Source organism: Anas acuta, chromosome 12 (genome assembly GCF_963932015.1).
Source record: "Anas acuta chromosome 12, bAnaAcu1.1, whole genome shotgun sequence".
Lineage (NCBI taxonomy): Eukaryota > Metazoa > Chordata > Aves > Anseriformes > Anatidae > Anas > Anas acuta.
The window spans coordinates 2024304-2046995 of NC_088990.1; the positions used below are offsets into that span (position 1 = coordinate 2024304).

The 22692-nt window shown below is 46.4% G+C and overlaps 1 protein-coding gene across 1 annotated transcript in view; it reads right to left on the minus strand.

Moving 5' to 3' along the window:
* Positions 1-21853, minus strand: part of SMAD3 (SMAD family member 3) — a 73645-nt gene extending 51792 nt beyond the window's left edge. The window contains exon 1 of the mRNA XM_068695821.1: positions 21267-21853. Within this exon, the coding sequence (XP_068551922.1) occupies positions 21267-21472 (206 nt within the window). The 5' untranslated portion in view covers positions 21473-21853. The remainder of the gene's footprint in view (positions 1-21266) is intronic.
* Positions 21854-22692: the final 839 nt, after the last annotated feature.

Below are 22692 nucleotides of genomic sequence, written 5' to 3' on the forward strand. Positions count from 1 at the left end.
CCTGCATCATCTCCTGAATGCTTCCTAGTTTTCAAACTACCATTTTGTCTAGCCTCTATCGAAGAAAAAAATGCCTTGCTTACATTAAAAGCAAGCGTCAGGGAGTTTTATTGATTCATTTTTAACAGAGGGCACTCTGAGCATTATTTTTAAATCCATGCTATTGGCCTGCCACTAAAAGTATTTCAAAAATAATCTGCATGTTATTTGCCTTTATAACTGTTGCTGGTGAAGTGCAAGACCATGGAAAACTGACAGGAACACGCGAAGCTCACCAAACACACCCTCAAGCATCCAGGCAATGCCCAACAGCAGGGTTTGCTCCCCGAGACCGCTTCACAAAACCCCCGGTTACTGCAGCGCAGGATGCAAATTCCAAATTTGATCAAAAAAGAAGAGATCAAAGATTCAACAAAATGCATGACAAATGTTCAGCTCCGTGAGTCACTGCAAACAGAGTCAGCACGATAATGCTCAACCCCGTGGCCAGGATTGTGCCCAGGATGGAAACAATGGGACATATGGGCAAAAGTAATATTCCTCTTTCTTTAAAACTCTCTATTGTCTGAGAACAAAGCAAACCACATCCAAATACATCTGGCATCGACATCTAAGACTCGGCAAGTTGATCCTGCTTTCAGACACCAAAAAACCTGTACATCCGAGCAACCCGTAGGCTTTCCTAGAGTGGACGATGAGCCAGGACAGCAGCTCCAGGAGGAGGAAGGCAGCTCACATCTTGAGCTGCCCACCCAGCAGCGCAGTGGCAGGCTGCTTCTAAACCACAGCTCTTCCCTGTGGGGAATGGGCAGGAAACGCGCTCATGTGCTGTGCAGAGAATTAAGAGCAAGGAACACGCTCCTGCAAAGCATCGGAGCTCCCACAAGCTACTGCATGAGTACAACCAGGAAATTCAGAGCTCCAAATGCCCGAGCTCTTCCTCGTTGTGCTTGTGTTATACCCTGGGTGTGCCCTCCTCTCTGCCTGAGGGACCCTGCACAGAGCCATGACAACCCTACAATTTCCCCAGAAGATGACTAAATGCATGTCACGCTACAGGCTTACCTAGGAACGGGCCTTAACAGCACCCCCAGCGCTGAGAGAAAGTGCGGTTTGCAGAAGCTGGGCACCAATTTCCATTTGTATGTGCTATTTTGAGCAGAAACAAGCCAAAAGGCATGCAAGCAATCTCCTTTCTTCTCAGCCTGCATTTGAATGCTTGGTTCCCAGGGTGCAACTCTTGTCCAAGTATTGACTCCAGCTGAAGAAATGAAGTGGAAATTAATCACGTTGCCATTTGAAACAGCTTTCCTACAGCTAATGCGTTTCCAGGTTTCCCCAGGCGTACCATCTCTTTTCCATCCGAAAAAAAAAAAGGTGTTCAGGCAGAGGGGGGAAGATTTTCTACATTTCTTCACGCTTTCCAGACCTCCTGAAGCCAAGTCAAAGCCATGGAAATCCAGAAAGTCCAGATACATCCATCGTACATGCACAAACCAGCTGCAAACATGCATGCAGCGAGTCATCCCAGCTACTACACATTTCATAGAGCCAGTTCACACGCGGTACAAACATCTGGGCAGCCCACAGGTAATGGCTCTAACACCCTGCCCAAAGTGCAGGCTTCCTGCACGGGTGTAATTCCATGAATGCACACACGTTTCTGTCCGAGAAATCCTGAACTGAAGTGCAGCAACCTTTAGCTTTCCCCGCAGAGCTTGCATCACACCAATTAATAATGCAGATCCACTTTGGACACTGTCCACGCAACAAAAGCCGTGAGCTTCCAGCATTAATCACCTTGTGACAATTTCCACCACCACATTTAGTAATCCCATCTACTTTAATTCCCCCAAAGTGTCAGAGTTCATTCTACGCTGGATTAAAACCAAGACTGAAGCAAAGAAAAAACTCTTCAAAACGGCAAATCTCTTCCTTTGTGCCGTAAAAGCCCCTTTTCTGTAGCCAAGGCGCTGACACCGAAAGGGGACCCTCTAACTTTTATGAAAGCTAACGAAATAACAGGGACAGGATGCTGCTCCTGGACCTCAGAGCTGCTCGAATGACTGCTGAATTTCTCATCTTTTTGCTCAGGGGCAAGCAGCCCCGCTGCCCAGGGCTCGAAGCTTTGCAAGAGCCTCAGCCTGACCAGCAAACAGTCCCTGGCACTGCAGATTTTTGGCAGAGGAAGCACCAGCACCGGGTGTCTCAGCACAGCCTCACACTTCTGACCTGATGCTCCATCCATCTTCAGCAACTTTGGCTCCGAGGCCACCCCAAGTCCCGTCTGCCATCCCAACCCAAGTTCAGGCAAGTATTTGGGTACGTCCTCGAGTCCTGCTGCAGCACTACAAGGGTGCAGCCCCTGTAAGGAGCTGAGTGCCAAGGGACCTGCAGATGGCTTCTGCTGGTTCAAACCACATGGGGTGAATGAAAATTCCTCACATCTCCTTCAAGAGCATGCTCCTGACTGGGACTACAAACTAGTTTGCTTTGCTAAGCACTTGTAAAGCATATTTCAAATAATTATAATCTTGAGGTCTTCTCCAACATTACCACAATGTATATTTATTAAGTTAAAAGCACGCGCGCTACTACCAAACAGTTATCCAACATTCATTATAACTTGTCCAAGCAAGCCTCGTGTGCTGTGTAATCATATTCTGCTCCTCGGGGCAGAAATGCTAAGCATAGCTTGGAACAACAAGACACTGTTTTGTCCTGAGTTTACCCATAAAAGAAATACTTGGAGCGTTGTTAACCTGTGCCTTTCCCACACCCCTCCTGAAACTGTGAAGTTGTATTAGTGTCTTCAATAAAAACAAATACAAATTGAAAAGAATATAGGAGACCTTAAATGGCCATTTTTCACAGAATTATGGAAATAATAATCACACATACATTTGTGCATGTGAGCCTGTTCACCACCCGCCTGCTGTTCTACTCCAACAATGGTGATACTCACAGGATACATTTTTTACATGAAAGATACATTTTTTAATGAAATCTTTTCAGACACCTTCCTGGACACTTTGCCCATTTTCTGACAATACTCTGAACTATTCAAAACTACTTCTAAGCAGAATCAGAAGTAGTGAAAACGATCGCAGGGCTTTGCCAGGTGGAAAGGAGTGTGCCCCCAGAGGTCCATGGATGCCTTTCCTCCCTCTGGCTGTACGGAGGAGATGTGTGAGGTTTTATTTCTACACAGTCACCAGTGGCAGGCCACGGGGCCACCCGTGTTCCAACACGCTCCCTCCCATCCCTCTCAAATCATGAGGCAAACCACAGACTTCACTTCAGCCTAAGTCAGCAATGCATCACGCTGCCTTTACCCTCTTGGTGCCAGCAGACCAAAAGCTGTGCTTGCAGGGACCACTGCTCCTCTGAAAGCTCCTCTGAAGGACGGCCCAAGCTGCAAGGGGACACAAAACAAACAAAACAACAGCACGGGACAAAATTTGGTATCATCTGAGGGCTAGGGGACTTCTAGAAGCTGCTACAGGGTAAAATTTATCTCCAATGGAAAAAAAAAATACACAGTCACAGCAAAATTATAAGAGAACACAACTTTTGGCAATTTGATTAAAAGGTCTTCTCAAATTCAGTTTCATTCCTTTGCTAGAGGAGAAGTTTGATGAAAAGCAGTTTTCTAGACACAGCATGTTTGGACTTTTGTAAGGCAACTGGCTGTGCATAGCTTGGTAAAAATACACCCATGAAAACAGTTTAGGGCTATAGAAAATGAATTAAAAGATAAGAATTTCAATCCATTGTTTTTGATAAGACAATGACTGACTGACAACTTAATCACAGCAATGCAATATGTTAATCAGAGGGGAAAAAGGGAATACTGCAAGACCGTCCAGCCTAGCCAAGGGAGGTATATGTAATGAAGCCATGCTATAAGCTGACAGCAGGCAGCTTCAGCTGGTATCTGCCACACTTTTTTCAACAGCTAATAGTCTCCTCGCTTCAAAAACAACACTGGCATCCCTTTAAACGAAGACAGGATGCGTTTCTAGAAGATATAGTTTTAAAAGTTACCGAATTTGGCACCGAGGTCCCATCTCTACCCACAAGCGCGATGCGCAGCGCTGCTTTACAGGATATCACACGAGGTGATCTTGTCGCTGCAAAGATACAAAGCAGCTCTGACAAGCACAGCAAACCCCGCACAAGCAAGCAGCAGACTCGGGCAGGGACAGACAGAAATGGGATTGTGCCTCCTAAAAGCAATCTCCTATTAGACTAACTCAGGGTAAACACGGAGCTGCATCCTTACTCAGCCCCTTTTGCTTTTCATTTGCTTGCCAGTAGAGGCTGGGTTTCTAGAAACAAGCACCTAAACTAATTACGACATGTTCCATTTTCTTTAAAAACCCAACTAACGATGTTAAATATATATTTAGTAAGCAGACTGCAGTCGCTGCAAGCTAGAAATCACTTCCCAAGCAATCCTCATCCAAAGCTCAAAATGCTTCCCGAGCCCAGCCGGCAGCAACCCGAGCATTAAACAGATCTGCTCTGAAAAGTGAAAAGGAAAATTAAAGAAATATCCCCGCAGGCTAAGCAGCCCCTCAGAAACACACGCATCTGACAACGCCTCGGGCAATCCCATGCCCAAGCAGCTGCAGATTTTGGGAAGGGAATCTCATGGCCAGACTCAGACATGTGAATAGTTCCAGTGGCTTTTACGAGACTCCGCCTGGCAAGGCTCTTCAGAACACGTCTGTCCTCGAGCACATGTGAATTTGGTGGGTCTGCTATTACTCATCCCAGTGTTCGTGGGGCAAAAGGGCTTCCTACAGCTCTGCAGCACACCGGGCCGGCCATGGGAAGCTCGCTGCGGCACTGAGCTCATGGAAATCCTAATTTAAAGCAAGCTGTTCCTAAAGGAGGAGCTGGTGGGGGAAAAAAAAACAACAACAAGAAGAAAGCACCAAGCAGCACGCACAAACCCCGAGACGATTTCGCAGCGTTCGTGCTTCGAGATGCCTTCCCCACTCCCCCTCCCCCCTATCAAAAATAAAGACAAAAATAAACCACGAAGGGAAGGAAGGAAAAACCTCACCAAAATTTATGTTTGTTTTAGGCCTATTGCAACAACTGCTTTACTGAGCTTTCATCTGCCTTTGCGGTGTTTCCTAGCCCTCGACTGTAAAAGCAAAGCCCTCTGTACACAAACAGCAAAGGGATTATACAGCACGCAGCATCCTTTGTTGCTACCAGAAATTAGAGACAGGTGTTGATGGCACAAGGGACGGTAATTGCTATGCACAGGAGAGCCGGGGAGCTGAAATACCAGCGTCCCCGAGACCGTATTACAAAGATAGCTGCAAGCTCCTTCCCCCAGGCACTTACTGGACCAGCCCGTGAGAAAATAAGTTCTGGTGATGACTACGGCTCACACACACATTGGAATAAAGACTTCCAGATTTCATGTCTCGCAGCATACTATTACTGTTATTCATTATTCACCAAGAGATGACAGAAAGCAAAGTACAATAAACAAAAGAATAGAAAACTCCGCAGCTCCCGCCCCAGAAACCTTCGGCTGGTTTTGCATAGCGTCCCTCCAGGGTGCAAGTCAAGGCTGTTTTTCCCCCCTCTGCCCTTCCAACAGAATAAATGAACTGGTTGAACAGCTTGTGATATTTGCATGATTGGGGGAGATCACCTGAACAGGCTGAGCAGCCAAAGCCTAAATAGTTTGCGAGCAGCAAAATCCAGCTCGTGACAAAGTCCTCTGAAGACCCTCGCCGTGCTGATTGCAGCGCTGGAAGTTACCACAAGTATTACGAAATGAATCAGTAATGACAAGCAAGCCCTCTAATTTCCACAGTAGGCTCTTTCTACTTACTTTCAGCTTAGAGATAATCCCACTTTTATTAGGTGCTGATCTATCACTTCAAGTACTGCTAGTGCAAGGCAGAGAAGAGACCGAATGCCAGAGAACGAGAGGGTTTAGCTGAAATAACCTCACAAAGGGCTTCAACTAAGGCAAACGACAAGGAAAGTACGTTAGAGATGCATTTGAACACCACCACCTGATGGCAACGATACGTTAAAATTACACTAGATTATTTTATTTAACTTTAGCTACCTAACTTAAAGAAAAAAAGACTTAGTACACCTTCATTTGGTACACTCAAGGCACAGTTCCTCTCGGTGACAGTGATGCTGCTGTATTCTGGAACGTGCTCATCTCTGACAACATGCACAGTGGTGATCCAGCCGATTTGCAATGAAGAGGAGTCCCATAAAGCTGCAACACTTCGCATCTGCATTATCCCAGCTATCTCGGTTACCAGTTATTGCACACGGAAAGATTAGGCAATCACAGGGCAACGGTGCCTCCGGTATAATTAACTTATCTGTGTGCTAACAAGTGCTCGAATTGCAGGGCCAGACTTGGTTAAGAAGACAGAGGAATATTTCAAAGGCTGCTCATTTGCTAGTTGCACAAGGGTCAGCCGGCTGCTCACCTTCCACGAGAAGAACGCCAAATCCCTGCAGAGTCTGGCAACACCCAGCCAGTCCCGTACCCACACTTCGCTTGGCTGTAACACCTTGTTCCAGCACGCAAAACACTTTCAACCCTCATGAAAAGTGCTGGGCTAAGGATAGCTCAAGTCCTTCATTAGGGATGTGACCTCTAGCAGGCTCCTTACCTTGCACAAGGAGGCATTGTTCAGTGTTCTCTTTGAAGTGGACATCAGAAGGGAGCCTGAATCCTCAGCACCATTCACTCCAGAGGCACTTGTAAGGACAGTTGCCACATGGCCAACTGTGAAGGCTTTTCATGCGGTTAGATGCCAGTTAACCAAGGAATCACTACATACCTTTTTGCTAGCAAAGCCACAAACTTGTATTGAACAGTCCCTGGAAGCGACAAGAAACAACCAGTCACCGGTGTAGGACGTTGGGAAAACAAAATGCTTCTTCGTAGTCGCATCTTCAAAGCCAAGTGGTTCCCCCAGTGAGTAATGTTCCTACGGTGGTTTGTAGGTAACGAGAACTATGCTTGAAGAAGTGGAAATCATAAACAAAATGATGCTGCTGATGGATCATTATCATAACATGTAGAGATATGACAGTGTAAAAGCGGATGGAAACAAGATCATTTGGACTTGTCACTTCTGTTGAAATGAACTTGGCTTCCACACAACGCTAACGAGACGCAGAAGTGCAGCCTCAGATGTTGACTCTGCCCAAATCTGCTTTGCCACTTAGTGGCACAACAGCAAAGTATTCAGGGTTAAAGCATAAGAGAAAAAGTTGACAAAAATTGGGGGTTATTGCTCTCCCAACTTTCACCAGCCTTGCAATGACAAGCTGGCTTGGATGCATCTGCCAGCTAGTGGAAGACATTTGTAGTGGCTTTCTTCAACCTAGGGAAAACTTTGCTAAAGTTTCCCCCAAGAAAAGACCCCGTGAGCTGTTTCATCCACGTAGACCGCTGCTAACACACAGGAACAGTTTCCTTTGTCACCTCTCCCTCAGCCCCTAAAACCCACTGCAGTAAGTACAAAAAATGCGAGATTTAAACCCTTCACTTGCTCACTCCGCCTGTCTTTTGTGCCAGGAGATAACACCAGAAACAAAACCGGAGAAAGGTTAGCTTATGAGCAAGCCTGTACACTGCATTCCCAAAGGGCTGCCAACGGCAGATTAAGAAGCAGACCTCAGTCCCCGTGATAGCTAGCAAAACAGGCTACACATATCAGTTTTTATAAAACAAGAGACTTCTGTGCTGTTCAAAGGAGCAGAAGTACCTCTGAGTACCTCTACTTGCTGTAAAAAAAAAATAAAATAATAAAATGTGTATATATATATATATATATAAATAAATATAAATATATATCCTGCAAGCTTGCATTGGATTCCAGTCAATGGGAGGTGCAATCTCTGACTGACAGGACTAAGTTACTGAATCACTGTTAGAAAACTTACGGCCTGCGTTCTGAAATAATCCTGCTCTTCTAAAAATAATTCTTCAGTGATTTAATGTGTAGCAATACATTACATACGCAGCCACGCTGGGCCAGCTTTCGGCCAGCTTTTGACAACTATCAACCCTCAAATGAATCTAGAAAAATATTATTTGTAGTACCAAGTGCTGCAAACCCCACTTAGGGATGAAATACAAGGTGATCTGTAAAAGCAAGATGCGATTCTAAAGCAAAAGTGTGACAAAGTTCTTTATGCTTCCCCAACTATTCTTTTGTCATGATACAAACTCAGAGCTGCTCTGCACGTGCAACAGGGACAGCCCAGAAGTCACAGAGATGAAAAAATGACTTACTGGACTAATAACAAAAATTAAATCCTGCTCAGGCTTCAGAAAGCAGAACACCTATGCCTGGGCTGTTTTACACGTTGCCACACTAACTTGCACTGTTTGCTTTTGTAACAAAGAACACTTTTGTTCATCCTGCCCTCCAAACAGCCATCCCTCCCTGTTGTTTAAGGCTTAGCACAGGAAGAAAAACAGTATTTAGCCTAAAAGCCACCCCAACCCCGAAACACACAAAGAAAAACAAACCAAGCCCGCAAGAAAACCTAAGTCCTAAAGGCACACATCACACCCATGGAGCACCTGGGATCCCTGACCAGCGTCAGCACCATCCCATGAGTGCATTCATACACGCATACGTATATCCTAAACAAAGTTTATTCATCTTTTGTTCACATGTTGGTAGAGTACTATGATTTTTTCCATTACGTCCCAATTCATTATTTTATTCTTCCTCCACAAACAGGCCAACTAAAATCCCGTTTTCTACCTGGAGCTAGTTCTGCTGGACGTAAAGAATTGAGGCTCCAAACTTCCCACCTCTCCTCTCTTCCACTGCAGTGCACAGGGACTGTCAGAATGTGTGAATTGATGGCTTCAAGTGCAAGCAGAGCTTTCATCCACTATCAGATAAATTGGAAACATACAAACTTTGAATGTAACACTCAAAACCCAAATTAATAACAGATTATTAGTGCTGATTAGCTCTACCTCCCACCTTTCTTTCTTTTTCCTCTGGAGTAGCTGGCCTGCCAGTAGCAGAAACTCTGAAATGCCATCCTAAAAATAGAAAGCAAGAAAAGAGAAAAAAAAAAAAAAAAGGAGGGGGGGAACGAACGGGAACTGAGAGAATAAGCAGAGTGAGAAGCTCTGTAATATAAAACTGTCTCCAGCTTCAAAGTCATCAGCCAATCATAATCCAATAAATGCTTTTTTTCTAAAATCAGAACACTCAAATGTCTATTTTTATTCCTGTTTAGAAGCAGCTATCTCAACAGGGCTTTCAAACCAGTAGAGCCTGGCATGCAAAGCAGTGGCTTAGAGAACTCAATTTTAAGCCATCATTTCCAAGGCCTCTGCTCGCTTGTGTGTGTCCATCTGTACCTGGCACTCCAATTTTCCAGCACAGACATCAGCAGCAAATGGAGAACTACAGGGGAAACCGAGGGGGTGTTTACATGAAACAATTCTTCTAAGCCAGAGCACTATTTAAGGGTTCTCTCTTCATGTACCTACACAGCTATACTGCTCTCCTGATGTCCCCGGGATATCTGGAGAACGGCAGTACTTACAGGCAGGCTTGAATTAAAGTTTACTCTTCTGGCCTTCAGACATATCAATAAGAATTGCGAGGGACCCTGAAGGTACCAATCATGACAGTAAAGAGATCTATTCATCCTAAGCCTGGAAAATATTCAAGTAAATCAAATACTAAATGATGTAGCATCTTTCAAGTATCTCCAGAAGTCCTCAGCACTTTCAGCCCTTCTTCACGTAGGTTATGCAGCCACACGGCCGTACACAAAAACACACAGCTCTACAGAGTCCTTTTTTTAAATAAAACATCTCCGCAATGACGTTTGCAGAAGGTCATGGTCAGTAGAAACAAACATCCCCGAGGCCACAAGTGCCTTTGTGTTCCCAGGACACACCTTTCCCGAATGCCATCGCAGCAGAAGGTTTTGCAAGGACCGTGCCTGCTTACCCACAGGATAAAAATGCATCAGCCAGACACAAGCGGATCCCAACACCACGGTCTCTCCTCCAAAAGCGTCAGAAAACAGCCTGGATAAAGACAAAATGCTAGCGGACTCTTCCTGTATTTAAATGAGCTTTATGAATATAATTATGGGTGCTATGAATATGTTGGGAATTATCGGTATAACTCGGGAAGAGCAGCTTTCAAACCACCTCCTGCTTCCATCCACAGCATGGGAAGATGCCCTCTGGAGAATAATGTCACACCTACCTTCAGTATAGAGTGCTGCAGCAGGCCCTAGGGTGCCTGAACCCTAAAGGATGCTTTGCCTCTGCCCCACGCACCTCAATCAAGTTCTCAGGACTTCACTACCCCCACCTGCAGAAGGCGACTAAAACTGTTCTGCTGTAAAGGGCTTTGAGGTCTGCGTTATGAAATGAGAGGTCACGAACGCCCTTCAGGCGTGCATGAGCCCTTCAACAGGCTGTGGAAAGACCGTGATGAAAAAGGTGCCTAAAAGGACTTGATGGATACTGCATAGTAAAAATGTTTTTATTTTTAAATGGGAGTAGCAGTCAGTGTTGGAGCTTGATTGTTGTTTTTCATATAAAGTAACTGTTTAAAACACACAAGGACTAATGCAGAAGTTGTTTTGCTCTTCAGAAATCTAAATAACCATGATCTCAAGCGTTACTTCTTGATCCTTAACTTTGGTGAAGAGATACATTAAATGCACTGCTTCCCACCGCAAGAATTCAAATTCATCTTGCTTCAATACCTTTGAAAAGAGTATTTATTTCAAACGTGTAAATGATTTAAAAGAAAAAGAGAAAGCTTAATTAATAATGTCGTTTCCAGCCAGATGGCCAGCTATTAGTTTTCAGTCATCTCTTTCAGAACAACTCACCAGAAGTCTTCAGATGCAAAGGAGTTTTACAGCAAATAGATGCTCACAATTGCCCAGCACTCAGCGGCTGCCAAAAAGCTCAGTAAAAGAGCCCAGCTATAGGTACACAAGTATTTAGCTTTTCCAACACGTGCTGCCGTGGGGCACGGCTGTAAAAGTCTGCTAGCAACAGCACAATCGCTCGACGAACACATTTGTTTCATTTACCGTGGTGTGTTTGGATGGCATTATATCCACATATGGTTATACAATATTACTTAAACGAAAACAGGAGGCGACATGTATAGTGTTTCCCCTGGACTTGTGCTAACAGACTCGCAGCTTCAGCTCGGTAGCAGACCACTGTGGCATGATGTGTATCAACCAGTCAAAATATGCCGTGCGGACGGGAGGTACCACGCCGAGATGAATAGATAACCATTATGCAAAGCCAGGGAAGGTTGACCACGAAACATCCATGGAATCCGAATATTCCCACTGACGTAGCACCTACATATTTTCAAAGAAAGTTTCCAACGAAAATTAAAGCTGCTTTCTTAGTACGGAAGAGACGCTGAGCAGCAACAGAAAGCTTTTTAAAGGAGCGAGGCACCGAGTTTTGCAACTCCCTCTCAAGACCTGAAGAGCTTTTCACTACCGTTATTAAATTCTCTGACATCCTTGTGAGGTAAGTGCTGTATTTTCTAGGCAGTGAAGAGGGACGTACAAGTAGGTGAAATATTTTGCTCAATGGTACACGGTGCTATGGAACAAAACCTGAGGTGGTTGGGGAAGACTGAAAATAACATACATCCATTAGGCAGTAATCCACAACCGAAAACCCATCTGAATTCATTTATGGCTGGGAAAAGCAAAGATGCAATTGCAGCCCGATGCTCGAACTCTCAGCCTAGAGTTCTACCAAACAAACAAAACTGGATTTGGGAAAAAGCTTCGGTGATCAGCTGCCTACCTACACACAAGTTATTTACGGCATGAAAACATCAGAGCAAAGCTCAAAACAATCTGCAGAATGCCAGCAGACTTCCACTGGCGACAGAAACCAGCCATACAGGAACATTAGCTTTGATAATCAGACAGTGATTTTTTTTTTTTTTAATTCACATTTAGTTATTTTCTAAAGCCCATCTCTAATGCAGTGGTTTCCAATCAGCTTTATCCCACTTTCCATTGTGCTAACAGCAATCATCTGCAAAAAGACTCCACTGGTCATTAAAAAATGACAAAAAGGAAAGAATTCTGAAAATAAAGCATTAAGCAGGCAAAAAAAAAAAAAGCGAGTTTAAGCAAACTTGAGCAAACCTGAAGACAGATTTGACTCATGTGAAGCACATGGTCAGTAAGTGAGGTAAATATAGGCCCAAGAAGCAGGTACAGGGCAAGATTAGCCCAACGGGATGCAAGCGTCACCATGCCCTGCCTGTGAAAATCATACCAGATAATTAACCTGGGGTCTCCAGAGCTCACCCGAGCTCAGCCTCAGGTTCCAGGCCAACATCAGTAACTCTTCTAGACCTTGCCTCCAACAAGCTGGCATGGGAGAAGAAAGAAAGGATCGATGTAATTAGCTTCTGAGTTCGAGGCCTGGATTGCTGGGGGGTTTTACTGAGCACACAGCCCGACTCTTTGCTCTCTTTGCAGGCTGTTAGCGGGGAGGTGGCAGGGGTGCTCGAGGAGAAGCACGTTGTAAGGGTTTCACCATCGGCATGCAAGCTGGCTAAACAGCAAAAAGGAGGAAAAAAAAAACACAAAACAAACAACAACAAAAACAACAAACCCCGGTGAGAACAGCCAAATGCCTTGTGCACAGGCCTGGGAGCCGCTGCCAAGGGCAGCCCCGCTGCCAGGGGTATCGCAGCCACGAAACACGGGGGCCCTCTGCCAAGCCACGCCAGCGCCCATCGGAAAACCCTCAATGAAAAGGGAGCGAGCACTCCTCCAGGAACGAAATGCTCCATGGACCAGGCTCGTTTTCACCAAACTTGCAGCTCAGCCCTGCCTGATGTCCTCCCAGTGCTCCAGCCCAGGGCCGGGACACGCTGCAGCCACACGGGGTTTGCTGGGCAGGCTCCAGTCCTGCAGAGGAGAGCCCCCAGAAGCCCCAAAAACCCTGAATTTGACAGAGCCCTGATAGTGCTCAACCTGCAGACACCTCTCTCCTCCATTTTCAGTTCACCGCCTTCTCACGCTGGCCGGACTCTCCTTTTGGTTGCATGTAAATCAAGGAAGATTACTGCAGTCCATGTAATTACACAATTACAATGCAAAAAGAGTGGGAAAAGACCCACCTCCAGCTGCTTGTCAGCCTTTCTTTTAGGCGAAGTGTGTTGTTTAAACACTGATATAATTTTTCAGATACTTTTACATGTGTGCTACAGATCGGCTATGCATCTGACCCAAGGGGAACAACAATTTGTTCAACAAGTAACGCAAAGAAAAGGACATTTCTGTACAGTTCCACGTGTAGAAACCACAGACTCTGTATCTCTATGAAAAAAAACACATCTGTTCTTTCTGAGTACAACAAAATTAAAGGTGCTTGTAGCTGGGTCTTTGTCTTCCCACCCAGCAACACTTACCATCCAGTTAGGGAAGGAAATTTTGGGAGAAGTGTTCTCCAAGTTGGGTAGGTAAAGCCCTAACAACAGTTGCAGGATCGGCACAGAAACAAAGATGCAACCTCATGCCACAGATGTCCTCTGCTGTGGCCCAACATTTTTGGGAATGTTAACTTTCTACGTCTGTGAAGGGAATCAGAGTCAATGAATTTCTTCTTTTATGTTAAAGCAACTAGAAGGGGAAGGACAAAGTTTTTCCTCTTTTATTGTTCGAAAAGAGTCAGTATCAGCATCCATCATTCAACTACGGCTGGCTGCAACCTCACCACAAAGTAAGAAATTTCTGGTTTGAGTTCCTTTTCTGGATGGATTGTGTTATGGTTAACGAACATCACCAATTCCAAGACAATCTCCAACCTCTTCTATAGCACAATTTGTAAGCCAAAGCTTACTGAAGTTTCCAGATTTCATAAGAACAAATTGTGAAGTGAGCTAAGGATGGTCCACCTAACACCTTGACCCTGAGGTCTCTCCTTCCTGAGGACCACGAAGCCTGGAAGAGGTGCTAGCAGGTAAATTTTACTGCACTGTTATTTTTAAGTACACTTTCTCATGAAGCTCGCCAATTAGTTTTATTATTTCATCTCTCCCACATCAACAGCAGCTCCTAGCAATTAAAAAAATGCAATCAAACCGACTCCTCGTGGAACAGTGTGATTCTGAGCACAAGCAGAAAACTTGGCAAAGGCAAACCCAGAAGGAACAGCCACCGCTTTCTCCCCACGCTTCCTGGTGTCCTTTCCCCAGTGCTGCTCCTACCCACTGACATCTGCCTCTGCAGAAACGTGTTGGGGATGCGAGAGAGGCCAGCATTAGTGGGTATCACTCACGCTGAGCACACGGGGAGACTTCCACTGCAAGGAAAGGAAGGTTCAATGCTTCAAACAAATGCTGGGGCATGCTGATATCCCGATCTGCTTGCTTTGAACAGCCTCAGGCTGTCTGTGCTACACGGAGCCACGCAGGACACAGAAACCTGCCTGTCCCTAAATGAACAAGCGTGGACACCCAAAGCACCTACAACATCCACGCTTTACTCAACCTTCGCAGTTGACAATGAAGATTTTGTATTCTGGAGCTCAGGCAATTCCTGTCCGATCCTCTAGGAAGCAGGATGTTGGGATTTCTTACCTGCCTGAGCTCTTCTGAAGATAAGGGTTACTTTATTTATTTATTAAAAGGGCTCCTACTATCATGGGTAAACAGTTTATTCGTGCTCACGGTTCTGACCTATGCTTCAAGATCAAGCCTTTAAGGGCAAAAGAGCGAGCTCTGCCCTCTCCTTCTGCTTCTAGCAGCCGCAGCCCAGCTGTCCTGCCTGCCTCAGGGCAGTCCAGGCTGACAGCAATGCCAGAGAGACCTGCGAGCAGATGAGCAGCAGGCCCACAGGGCTTCAAAACAGCTTTAAAAGCAGCAATAATTGCAAAAAGTGACACGTTACCGTCCCTTCTGTTGCACAGAAAGTTGGGCTCTTGTACTTGTCACTGGTAGCACAATTATTAACAACTTCCTCGCCTCTCTTTGGACTGGAGGCGCATGCAACCAAACGCAATTAGCAAACATTTGCTAAGCTCGGTGGAGTCAGCCCACTACAACTGGAGGGTCTGGACGAGAACCCCTGCCCTGTCTTTATTTCCCCCGCTCCCGTCTGCTCTCCTCGCTGCCAGTCAGCACGAGCAGCTTTGGACTGGAAAAAGCTTTTTGCACAGCACATCGAGGCAGACAAGGACAAAAGTTAATTAGGACTATTCATAAGCCTTACTGGAAGAGAGTGCTGCATCCCATCCCTGAAAATTTAATTGCACTCAGTAGAGGAAACCTAGAGAAAATACCAACAACAACAACAACAATAATAATAAAAAAAACCAAAAAGATAATTTGGGAATAAAATCTGATTTCAATTTAATTCAAGCACCGTTTGGCCCTATTTATTTCAGAAAGTAGTTCATGCAGGATAATAGCGTTATTGTGCATCTAACAGTGTTAGAAGCTCCTAATAAATTAACAAGTGAAAATTAATGGCTGCTCAGTCCATTAAATCTTGTTAATTTTATTTTTGTTGCAATAATAAAGCGATCACAAGTTTACATTATTAAACCAATATTTATTAGAAGAGCTCATTTTAATTGGATCCCTGATGTGATAATCCTGTACAGTGTGCATTTCTTGATTTCATCAATTTTTTGCATTTATTTCTCATTATATTTAAATGACTGCGATGTTCAGGGTCTTTTCCTAATACTATAAAAGTTAAGCAACCATTTTAAACATTTTATTTCACAGAGATTCAACACTTACTACACAATATGATGAGAATCTTATGAGTCTTTTCAGAAGCTATTTTAAATATTTAGTCTCTCGAGAAAAGGGAGCAGAAAAAAAGCAGAAATATGAATATTTGAAAGCATCTCAAGAAATGGTAAAACACAATTTTTTCCCCATTAGCCCATCAGTGCTTCCATACAAACACTGTCCTGTGGTCTTTCAAGTCAAGAGGAGTTTTAGCACTGGTTTTACTGCAAAATGTTGGTTGGCCTACACTTCTCAAGGAAAAAATACACACAAAACCCATGTATTGACAAGGTTTTGAATGTCACTGCCTGCTGACCGAGAGGTTACAATGTGAGACGATGCCTTACCAAGGGCTGGGGTGGATGTGGCATTCCAGCAGCGACTGCTTTGAGCTAGGGGGCTGCGATGCTTTCTCCCTGACCTCCTTTCCCCAATTCCTTCGCCTCGACCAACACAACTGAATGTGGAGTCACAACCTGGCCGTATCAGCATTATTGCTTCATCTTAGCAGCAGGGCTTTCTTTTTAAAAATGGCATAGTGTGAACTCAAAGTCAACTACACGTGCTATTCCTCAGGCTAACAGCAGAGGCAGTGACTGATGGATGGGCAGGGAGAAGCTGGAGGGGCTTTGGGGAGAAGCCCCTGGCTGTGGGGCTTGTACCTCTGGCGAGATGACCAAGAGGCAGAGAAGGGCACTGAGAGGCACAAGTGACTGCAGGCAGAAAGTACACCGACTAAAGGCCACGTGTCCCTGTGCACTTCCCGTATTTTCACCTTTAGACCGACCTGCGAAGTCACACGGATGCCACAAAAGCTGCTCACAAACAACCTGCAAAGCCGCTACCACTGCCCCGGCCAAACCAGCTCACGTGGCTCCTGCCAGCAGCACGCCTCTGGCAGCACAAAGTTTAGGACGGGGCTGTAAAAACCCGCCCAGAAAGCTGGGTCAGCACGCAGGCCAACACGCAGCTTGGTAGCAGTGAAGTTACCTGCAGCAGGGAGCTGAGCACGGCAGGGACTGGGCTGTTCCAGCACGCCGCCGTACCACTGAACTCGGACTGAGCACACTCTGAAACAAATCTCCGCCATGGTAAAGCTTCCCAGGTACAACGACAGGCTGAACTAAAAAATAGATGGCTTAAAATGGCGTTATAAATATGATTTTGTGTGGGGATACACTGAACTGAGCAGCCTTTTGCATGCTGCTGAAGCTAGATGGACACCAGGCTCAAAAGGAAAACATACTTCGGTCTTGAAGGCTGCTTCTGCCACTTGCTGTATTTGTAGTTTTCCTATTTTCCTGGTATCAAGGCAGCCTTAAGACCATGGTCACCTCTTGTAAATACTGTGCGGTCAGCTATCATCATAACAGCAGCTTTGCTCACACCCAAGATCTTCTTAAAATCACTTATTTATTATTCCTGGTTTTCCCCACCGACATGCAAATCACATAAGGAACACTTTGTTCAGCTTCTTTTAAAAAGCAAATGTGCCGTGTTTCCATTTCAGCTGGTACGTTCTATCCTTATCAGATGAGTTCCACGAGAAATAACACCCACCTCTCTTCAAAACTACTTTCTAAATTAAAAAAACACACCACTTAAAAGAAGTTATTTCTTACACAGAAGATTCCTGGCTCCCCTAAACCCCCTGGTGATTTAAAAAAAAAATAAAATACAATAATAGGTTTAAAAGAAAAATGTGCATATGAAAATATACTACAGAATGTCATAAGGTTTGTGTCTTAATGTGCAGCACCACTAGGGCTCTCGAAACAAAGCCTCTGCCATCTCCTGCCGTCCCAATCAGACCTTGTGTGCTTTCAGAAATTACCGAGTGCTTGCCACATGTTCCTGACTTCTACAGTTCCACCCCCTGTTTAGGTTAGAAGATAAACTCAGCCTAATGCACGGTTTCTAGGGCAAAATGCTAATGGCTTGCCAGGTGCACAGCGTGGCCTCTCTTCAGGTCAGGAATAGCACCGTGAACTTACTGCTCTCCTCCCAGGGATGAAGTCCGCAGGGATGCACCCGAGCTCCGCAGGTACGATTGACTTTGCTACCATCAGGTTCCATCCCCACCACACTTTTTGGTCTCAGAAGCTAACAGACCCATCAAAAATTCAAACAATCTGATAGCAGCTGGAGTAGGTCTGAGCTCGTTTGCAGAGAGGCCATAAACTCACACATGGGCTGTGCTGGGGCACGTGCTGAAGGGACTCTACCCCCAGCTGGTCCAGAGAGTGATAAAAATGCCCACTCTGAAAGCTGGGCTTTCAAGATCAACGCAACTACCACGAAGGATTTATTTTAATGGGCAAAAGAATGAAGGTTTTCAAGTTTATTGTCTGATACAGTATGAAAAAATATCTTGTTGCCATGCAGCCACAGCTTGCTACAGCTCACTAGGTCAGCTCCTAGCACCAAAGCTCAGTGCACCCTGGTTTAGAGGCAGCTCGCTTGTGGAGCAAGGCAGATTTTGGTGGCTGCACAGGGAAGACAGGCCTCTAAATGAGCCCCTCCATCCAACACTGCCAACAGCAGCACGAGAAACAACCTGGTGGTCTGAGACTGGCGGGTTTTTCAGGTGGAAATGACTTCTTGCTCCTGCAGAAAAAAACACGAGAAGATTCCTGCCAGCATCGGTGCTGTGCTGAAATCCTTGAAGGTCTCTCCAGGCTTTTGCTGCCTGCCGCAGGCCCTTCCAGCAGAAACCTGGGCCCTGAGGTGTCTGCCATCTTACAAATGGAGTGCTTGGAAAAGTAACACACGCTGAACAAATACACAACCAAATAAACCATTCTTTGTTTTATGAACTGTTGGGAGATTGTGTACTGAGGAGCATGCACATTTCCAGCTCCAAGCAGATAGAAATGAAAGCAGGAACAAATTTGGCCTTCTAATTCCTTACCCCATAACAAAAACTAATGTTATGTTTTTCTTGTTCTGTCTCAAAACCTACATTCAATCCCACCTGGTCACTACAGGAACGCGATGCTGCCAGCTCATCTGCAGCCCTTGATCCCACAGGCAATGTTCCTGCAAAGCTCCAGCACTTCTACATCTGAAACTTGCTTCGTCTCATGGATACAATAGCTAATTTTGGACTTACCCTGCTCCTGCTGGGCCAGAGTCATCACTGGCATAGCTCCACTGAAATTCAGCCTACTGATGCATTACAGACAATGCACAACATGAGCTAATCCTTAACGATGTTTTTTCCCCTTTTGTCCCCCCCACGTACTTATTTGCCTAAATAGTAAAATAACTTACGCAGTATTATTTAAGAAATAAATACTAAAACCACCCCAGAACAGTCTTGCAAACGTTAATTTCAAGTCACGCGATGATCAGACTCAAGGATACGTTGTGACAAACAGGGCAGCCCAGAGAAGACCCAGCACAAAGTCACAAGGCCTTGTTGTAGTTGCAATCCTGCCACCAACTTCCAGACAAGCAGTTTCTCCTTTCCAATCCACTCTCCAGTACATATTTATCAGCCTCTCAGTAAGCTGCTGCAGAGGGCCCAGCACAAACTAACCCAACCACCACCACTTGCATCTTTGTAATACACACCTTAAACAATAACAGCCCTACACGTGACATTGTGTTTAAAAACTAGCACCAAGACAAAAGGAGCTAATTGCAAGTGTTACAGGTGGATGTGAAATGTTTTAATGTCTGCATCGATTTCCTTCAGCAGAGTAAGGTCTACAAGAAACAGACAATCACTTCTGCACAGAAGGCTACCCAGGACAATCTCTGGAGGTGATAATATTTATGACTCGTGACATCTGCTTGTCTCGTTACTCATTTTCAAGCTTTACAGTTGTATCTTTCTAAACTAAAACATCCTATTCCACCTCCCTCTTTGCCTCCTTTCAGTCATGAAATACCAAGACCTCCCTCCCTTTTGCTACAAGACCTTGTTACTGGTAAGAGCAGCACCAGGAGGCTCCAGGCTTTGCTCCCAAACAGGTCAGCATCAGCAAGACACAACGCCCGGGGTCACATCAGCGGGGCTGCCCAAGTCATTTTCTCCTTTTGAAAAGGTATTTAAGGGAAGTGGTTTAAATAGGGCATTATCGCAGAGGAAAGCACGCTGCTTACCAAGAATTTCAAACTACAGGTTTTAAGGCATTTGGATCAGGTGGTAGCTCACTGTGTTTTGATTCCTGCTTCCACTAGGAGAAGAGGCCAGAGCAACTCTAACAAAGGCAGGGGGGGTCCATTTGTGTTAGTGGACAAAATCTTAGCCACGGTCATCCAGCACCACAAAGACCAGGAGACTTTATTTTTTTTTTCGGTTGGATATAAATAAATAAAGAACCAGAGTTGCTGGAAGAACATTTTCAGAGTTGCAAACATCCACATTTCCAAGCTACTTGCTTACTTTTTCATGCAACAGATGCTGCTTTGTATTAGCTACTGCATATTAAATCATTCTGACAACCAAGAAAGCATACATTTGTTTGCGCGAGAGAGAAGCATGAATACACACACACACGGCTATCTTCTCAGGCAGAAGCATACAATTATGCAGCATTCAAATATTTGCGATGAACTTTGGCCTTTGTTGAAAACAACACACACACACACAAAAAAAGTGCCCCCCAAACAACCACCAGCAACAGCCTCGGCAGTCATCTGGCCGGGCTCGCAGAAAGCAAGAGATCTGCAGCAAGAAAACGCTGCTCATGGCCAGCGATTTGAAAGTTTCTCGGGAAATCCTGCTTCGATGGGAGCCTCACACACACAGCCTTTATGATTTATAATGGTCTCACGGACCGATCTCGGAATCCAGGCTAAAAATAAAGTTTGTGCTAGTACAGAAACAGCATTAAAGGGGTCGGTTATGCTCAGTGTTCACCCCCACACGGCTTTTGGACTCCAGACAATCCCCTCAGCTCTGCCCTTTGCATTCCCAATTGGAAGTGCCCTGGGAGCACCCGCACAGCTCCGAGGCGCCCTTGGGAGCGGTGTCTGTGCCCAGCCAGCGTGGAAGCAGGCGGGCAACCCAAACAAACCCCTATCCCTGATACATTTATCAAAACCAAACCTCGCTGTAACAGCACCAGAGAACACGCCGAAACTCCCTGACAAGGAGAGCACCCCCGAGAAGCGGAGCTGTTGCCCACAGCGCTTCCAACTTTTTTTTTTTTTGTGTGTGTGGAATCTCGGCCGGAGACATTTTCCCCCCCTACATTCCCCTCTCACTTTCTTCCCCTCTCGTTACTAGACAGCCATCCAGTTCTGCAGCCTGTTTTTTTTTTTCTTTTTTTCCCTTTTTACACTATCTATAGAGCCCGTGGGGAAGAAGCGGCCCCAAGGCGGCGCCGGGGGGGGGGGGGGGGGCTGCAGGGCCCCGGGACCCCCTCTCAGGCCTTGGGAGGGGGGATCCCCTGAGACCCCGGGTGCCCATCTCCGTGCTCTGCCCCCCTCATTTTTTACCTGGGGATGGTGATGCACTTGGTGTTGATGTTCTGCGTGGTGATCGCCTTCTCCAGCTCGTCCAGCTGCCCCGTCTTCTTCAGCTTCTTCACCAGGCTCTTCACCGCCTTCTCGCACCATTTCTCCTCCTGCCCGTTCTGCTCCCCTTTCTTCCAGCCCAGGAGCCGCTTGACGATGGGAGGGGTGAACGGCAGGATGGAGGACATGCTGGCTCGCCCGGCAGCGCCCCGCCGCCCCCCTGCTCCGCTCCTCTCCTCTCCACGCCGAGCAGGCCCCGCTGGGCCGCCGGCAGCACAAAGCCCGGCCCCGGGAGCCCGGCTCGGTTCGTCCCGGCCCCTCTCCTCCCAGCCCGGAGCTGCTTTCAACACCCGGGGCCCGCGGCACCAAACTTTGCCCGGACTTCGCCGCCTCTCCCCGGCGGCGGCGGCGGCGGCAGCTCCCTCCTCCCCCCCCTCCTCCTCCTTCTCGTCCTCCTCCTGCCCCGCTCTGTGTGCGCGGAGAGGCGCCCACTCCAGCTCATTCCCAGTCTGTCTCTCATGCAAATTGCCTGCTGGCCGCCCCGGCCCGGCTTCCACCCCCTCCTTCCCTCCCAAACACGCTCACTCACGCCGCCGAGGGAGGGCGGGGAGGCGGCCGGCCCGCCGGGAACTCCGCTCCCCCCCCCCTCGCTTCCATCGCCACAGGGCTCCCTCCCCTGGCCTTCAGCCCCCTCAGCTTCCACCATTCCTTCAGGAGCTGCCTCACCCTACACCAGGAGACCCCCGGGGGCTCCACCCGGCCGCCCCCTCTGCTCTTGGCCTCTCTGTAACGTGGAGACCCTCCCTGAGGCAGCCCCGAGGTGTGGGATCGCCCTCAGGGCTGTGGGGTGGCAGGGGGGGGGTCAGCCCGGCCATAAACCCTTGGAGAGAACCCACCGAGGGAAAGGCAGTGAAAATAAACACAAAAAAAAAACGAGTTCCCCCTCAGCAAGGGGACCCTCAGGCAGGGCACGATGGATGCGGCCCCTGAGGTGGCTGTTTTCTTTGTGGAAAAAAAAAAAAAAAAAAGGAAAAAAAGAAGAAAAAAAGTGTTTCCACACAGATAGCTGAGCACAACTCGGCCAGTCAGGCTTGGACAATCAGCAGTTTCTGTTTCAACCCCTTTAATTTACTGTTCCATTCCCTCATCCTCCCACCCTGGACTCCAGGTACCCGAATAATTTTTGCCCTGTATCAGGCACAAATGACATCCTGGAGATGTTTACCACCAGACCTGGTCAGAAATTCTCAGACGGAACATTTTTGTCAGAGAATGGCAGTTTGTTCAGATCTAGGTGTTTTGTAGAGATGCTTCGGTTTTGACTAACTCCGGATGACATCCAGGTAAATTTCCAGTTCCTCACTTTCCATAACTGGGCAGACTGGGCTGTCACACTCCCCAGTCTCCG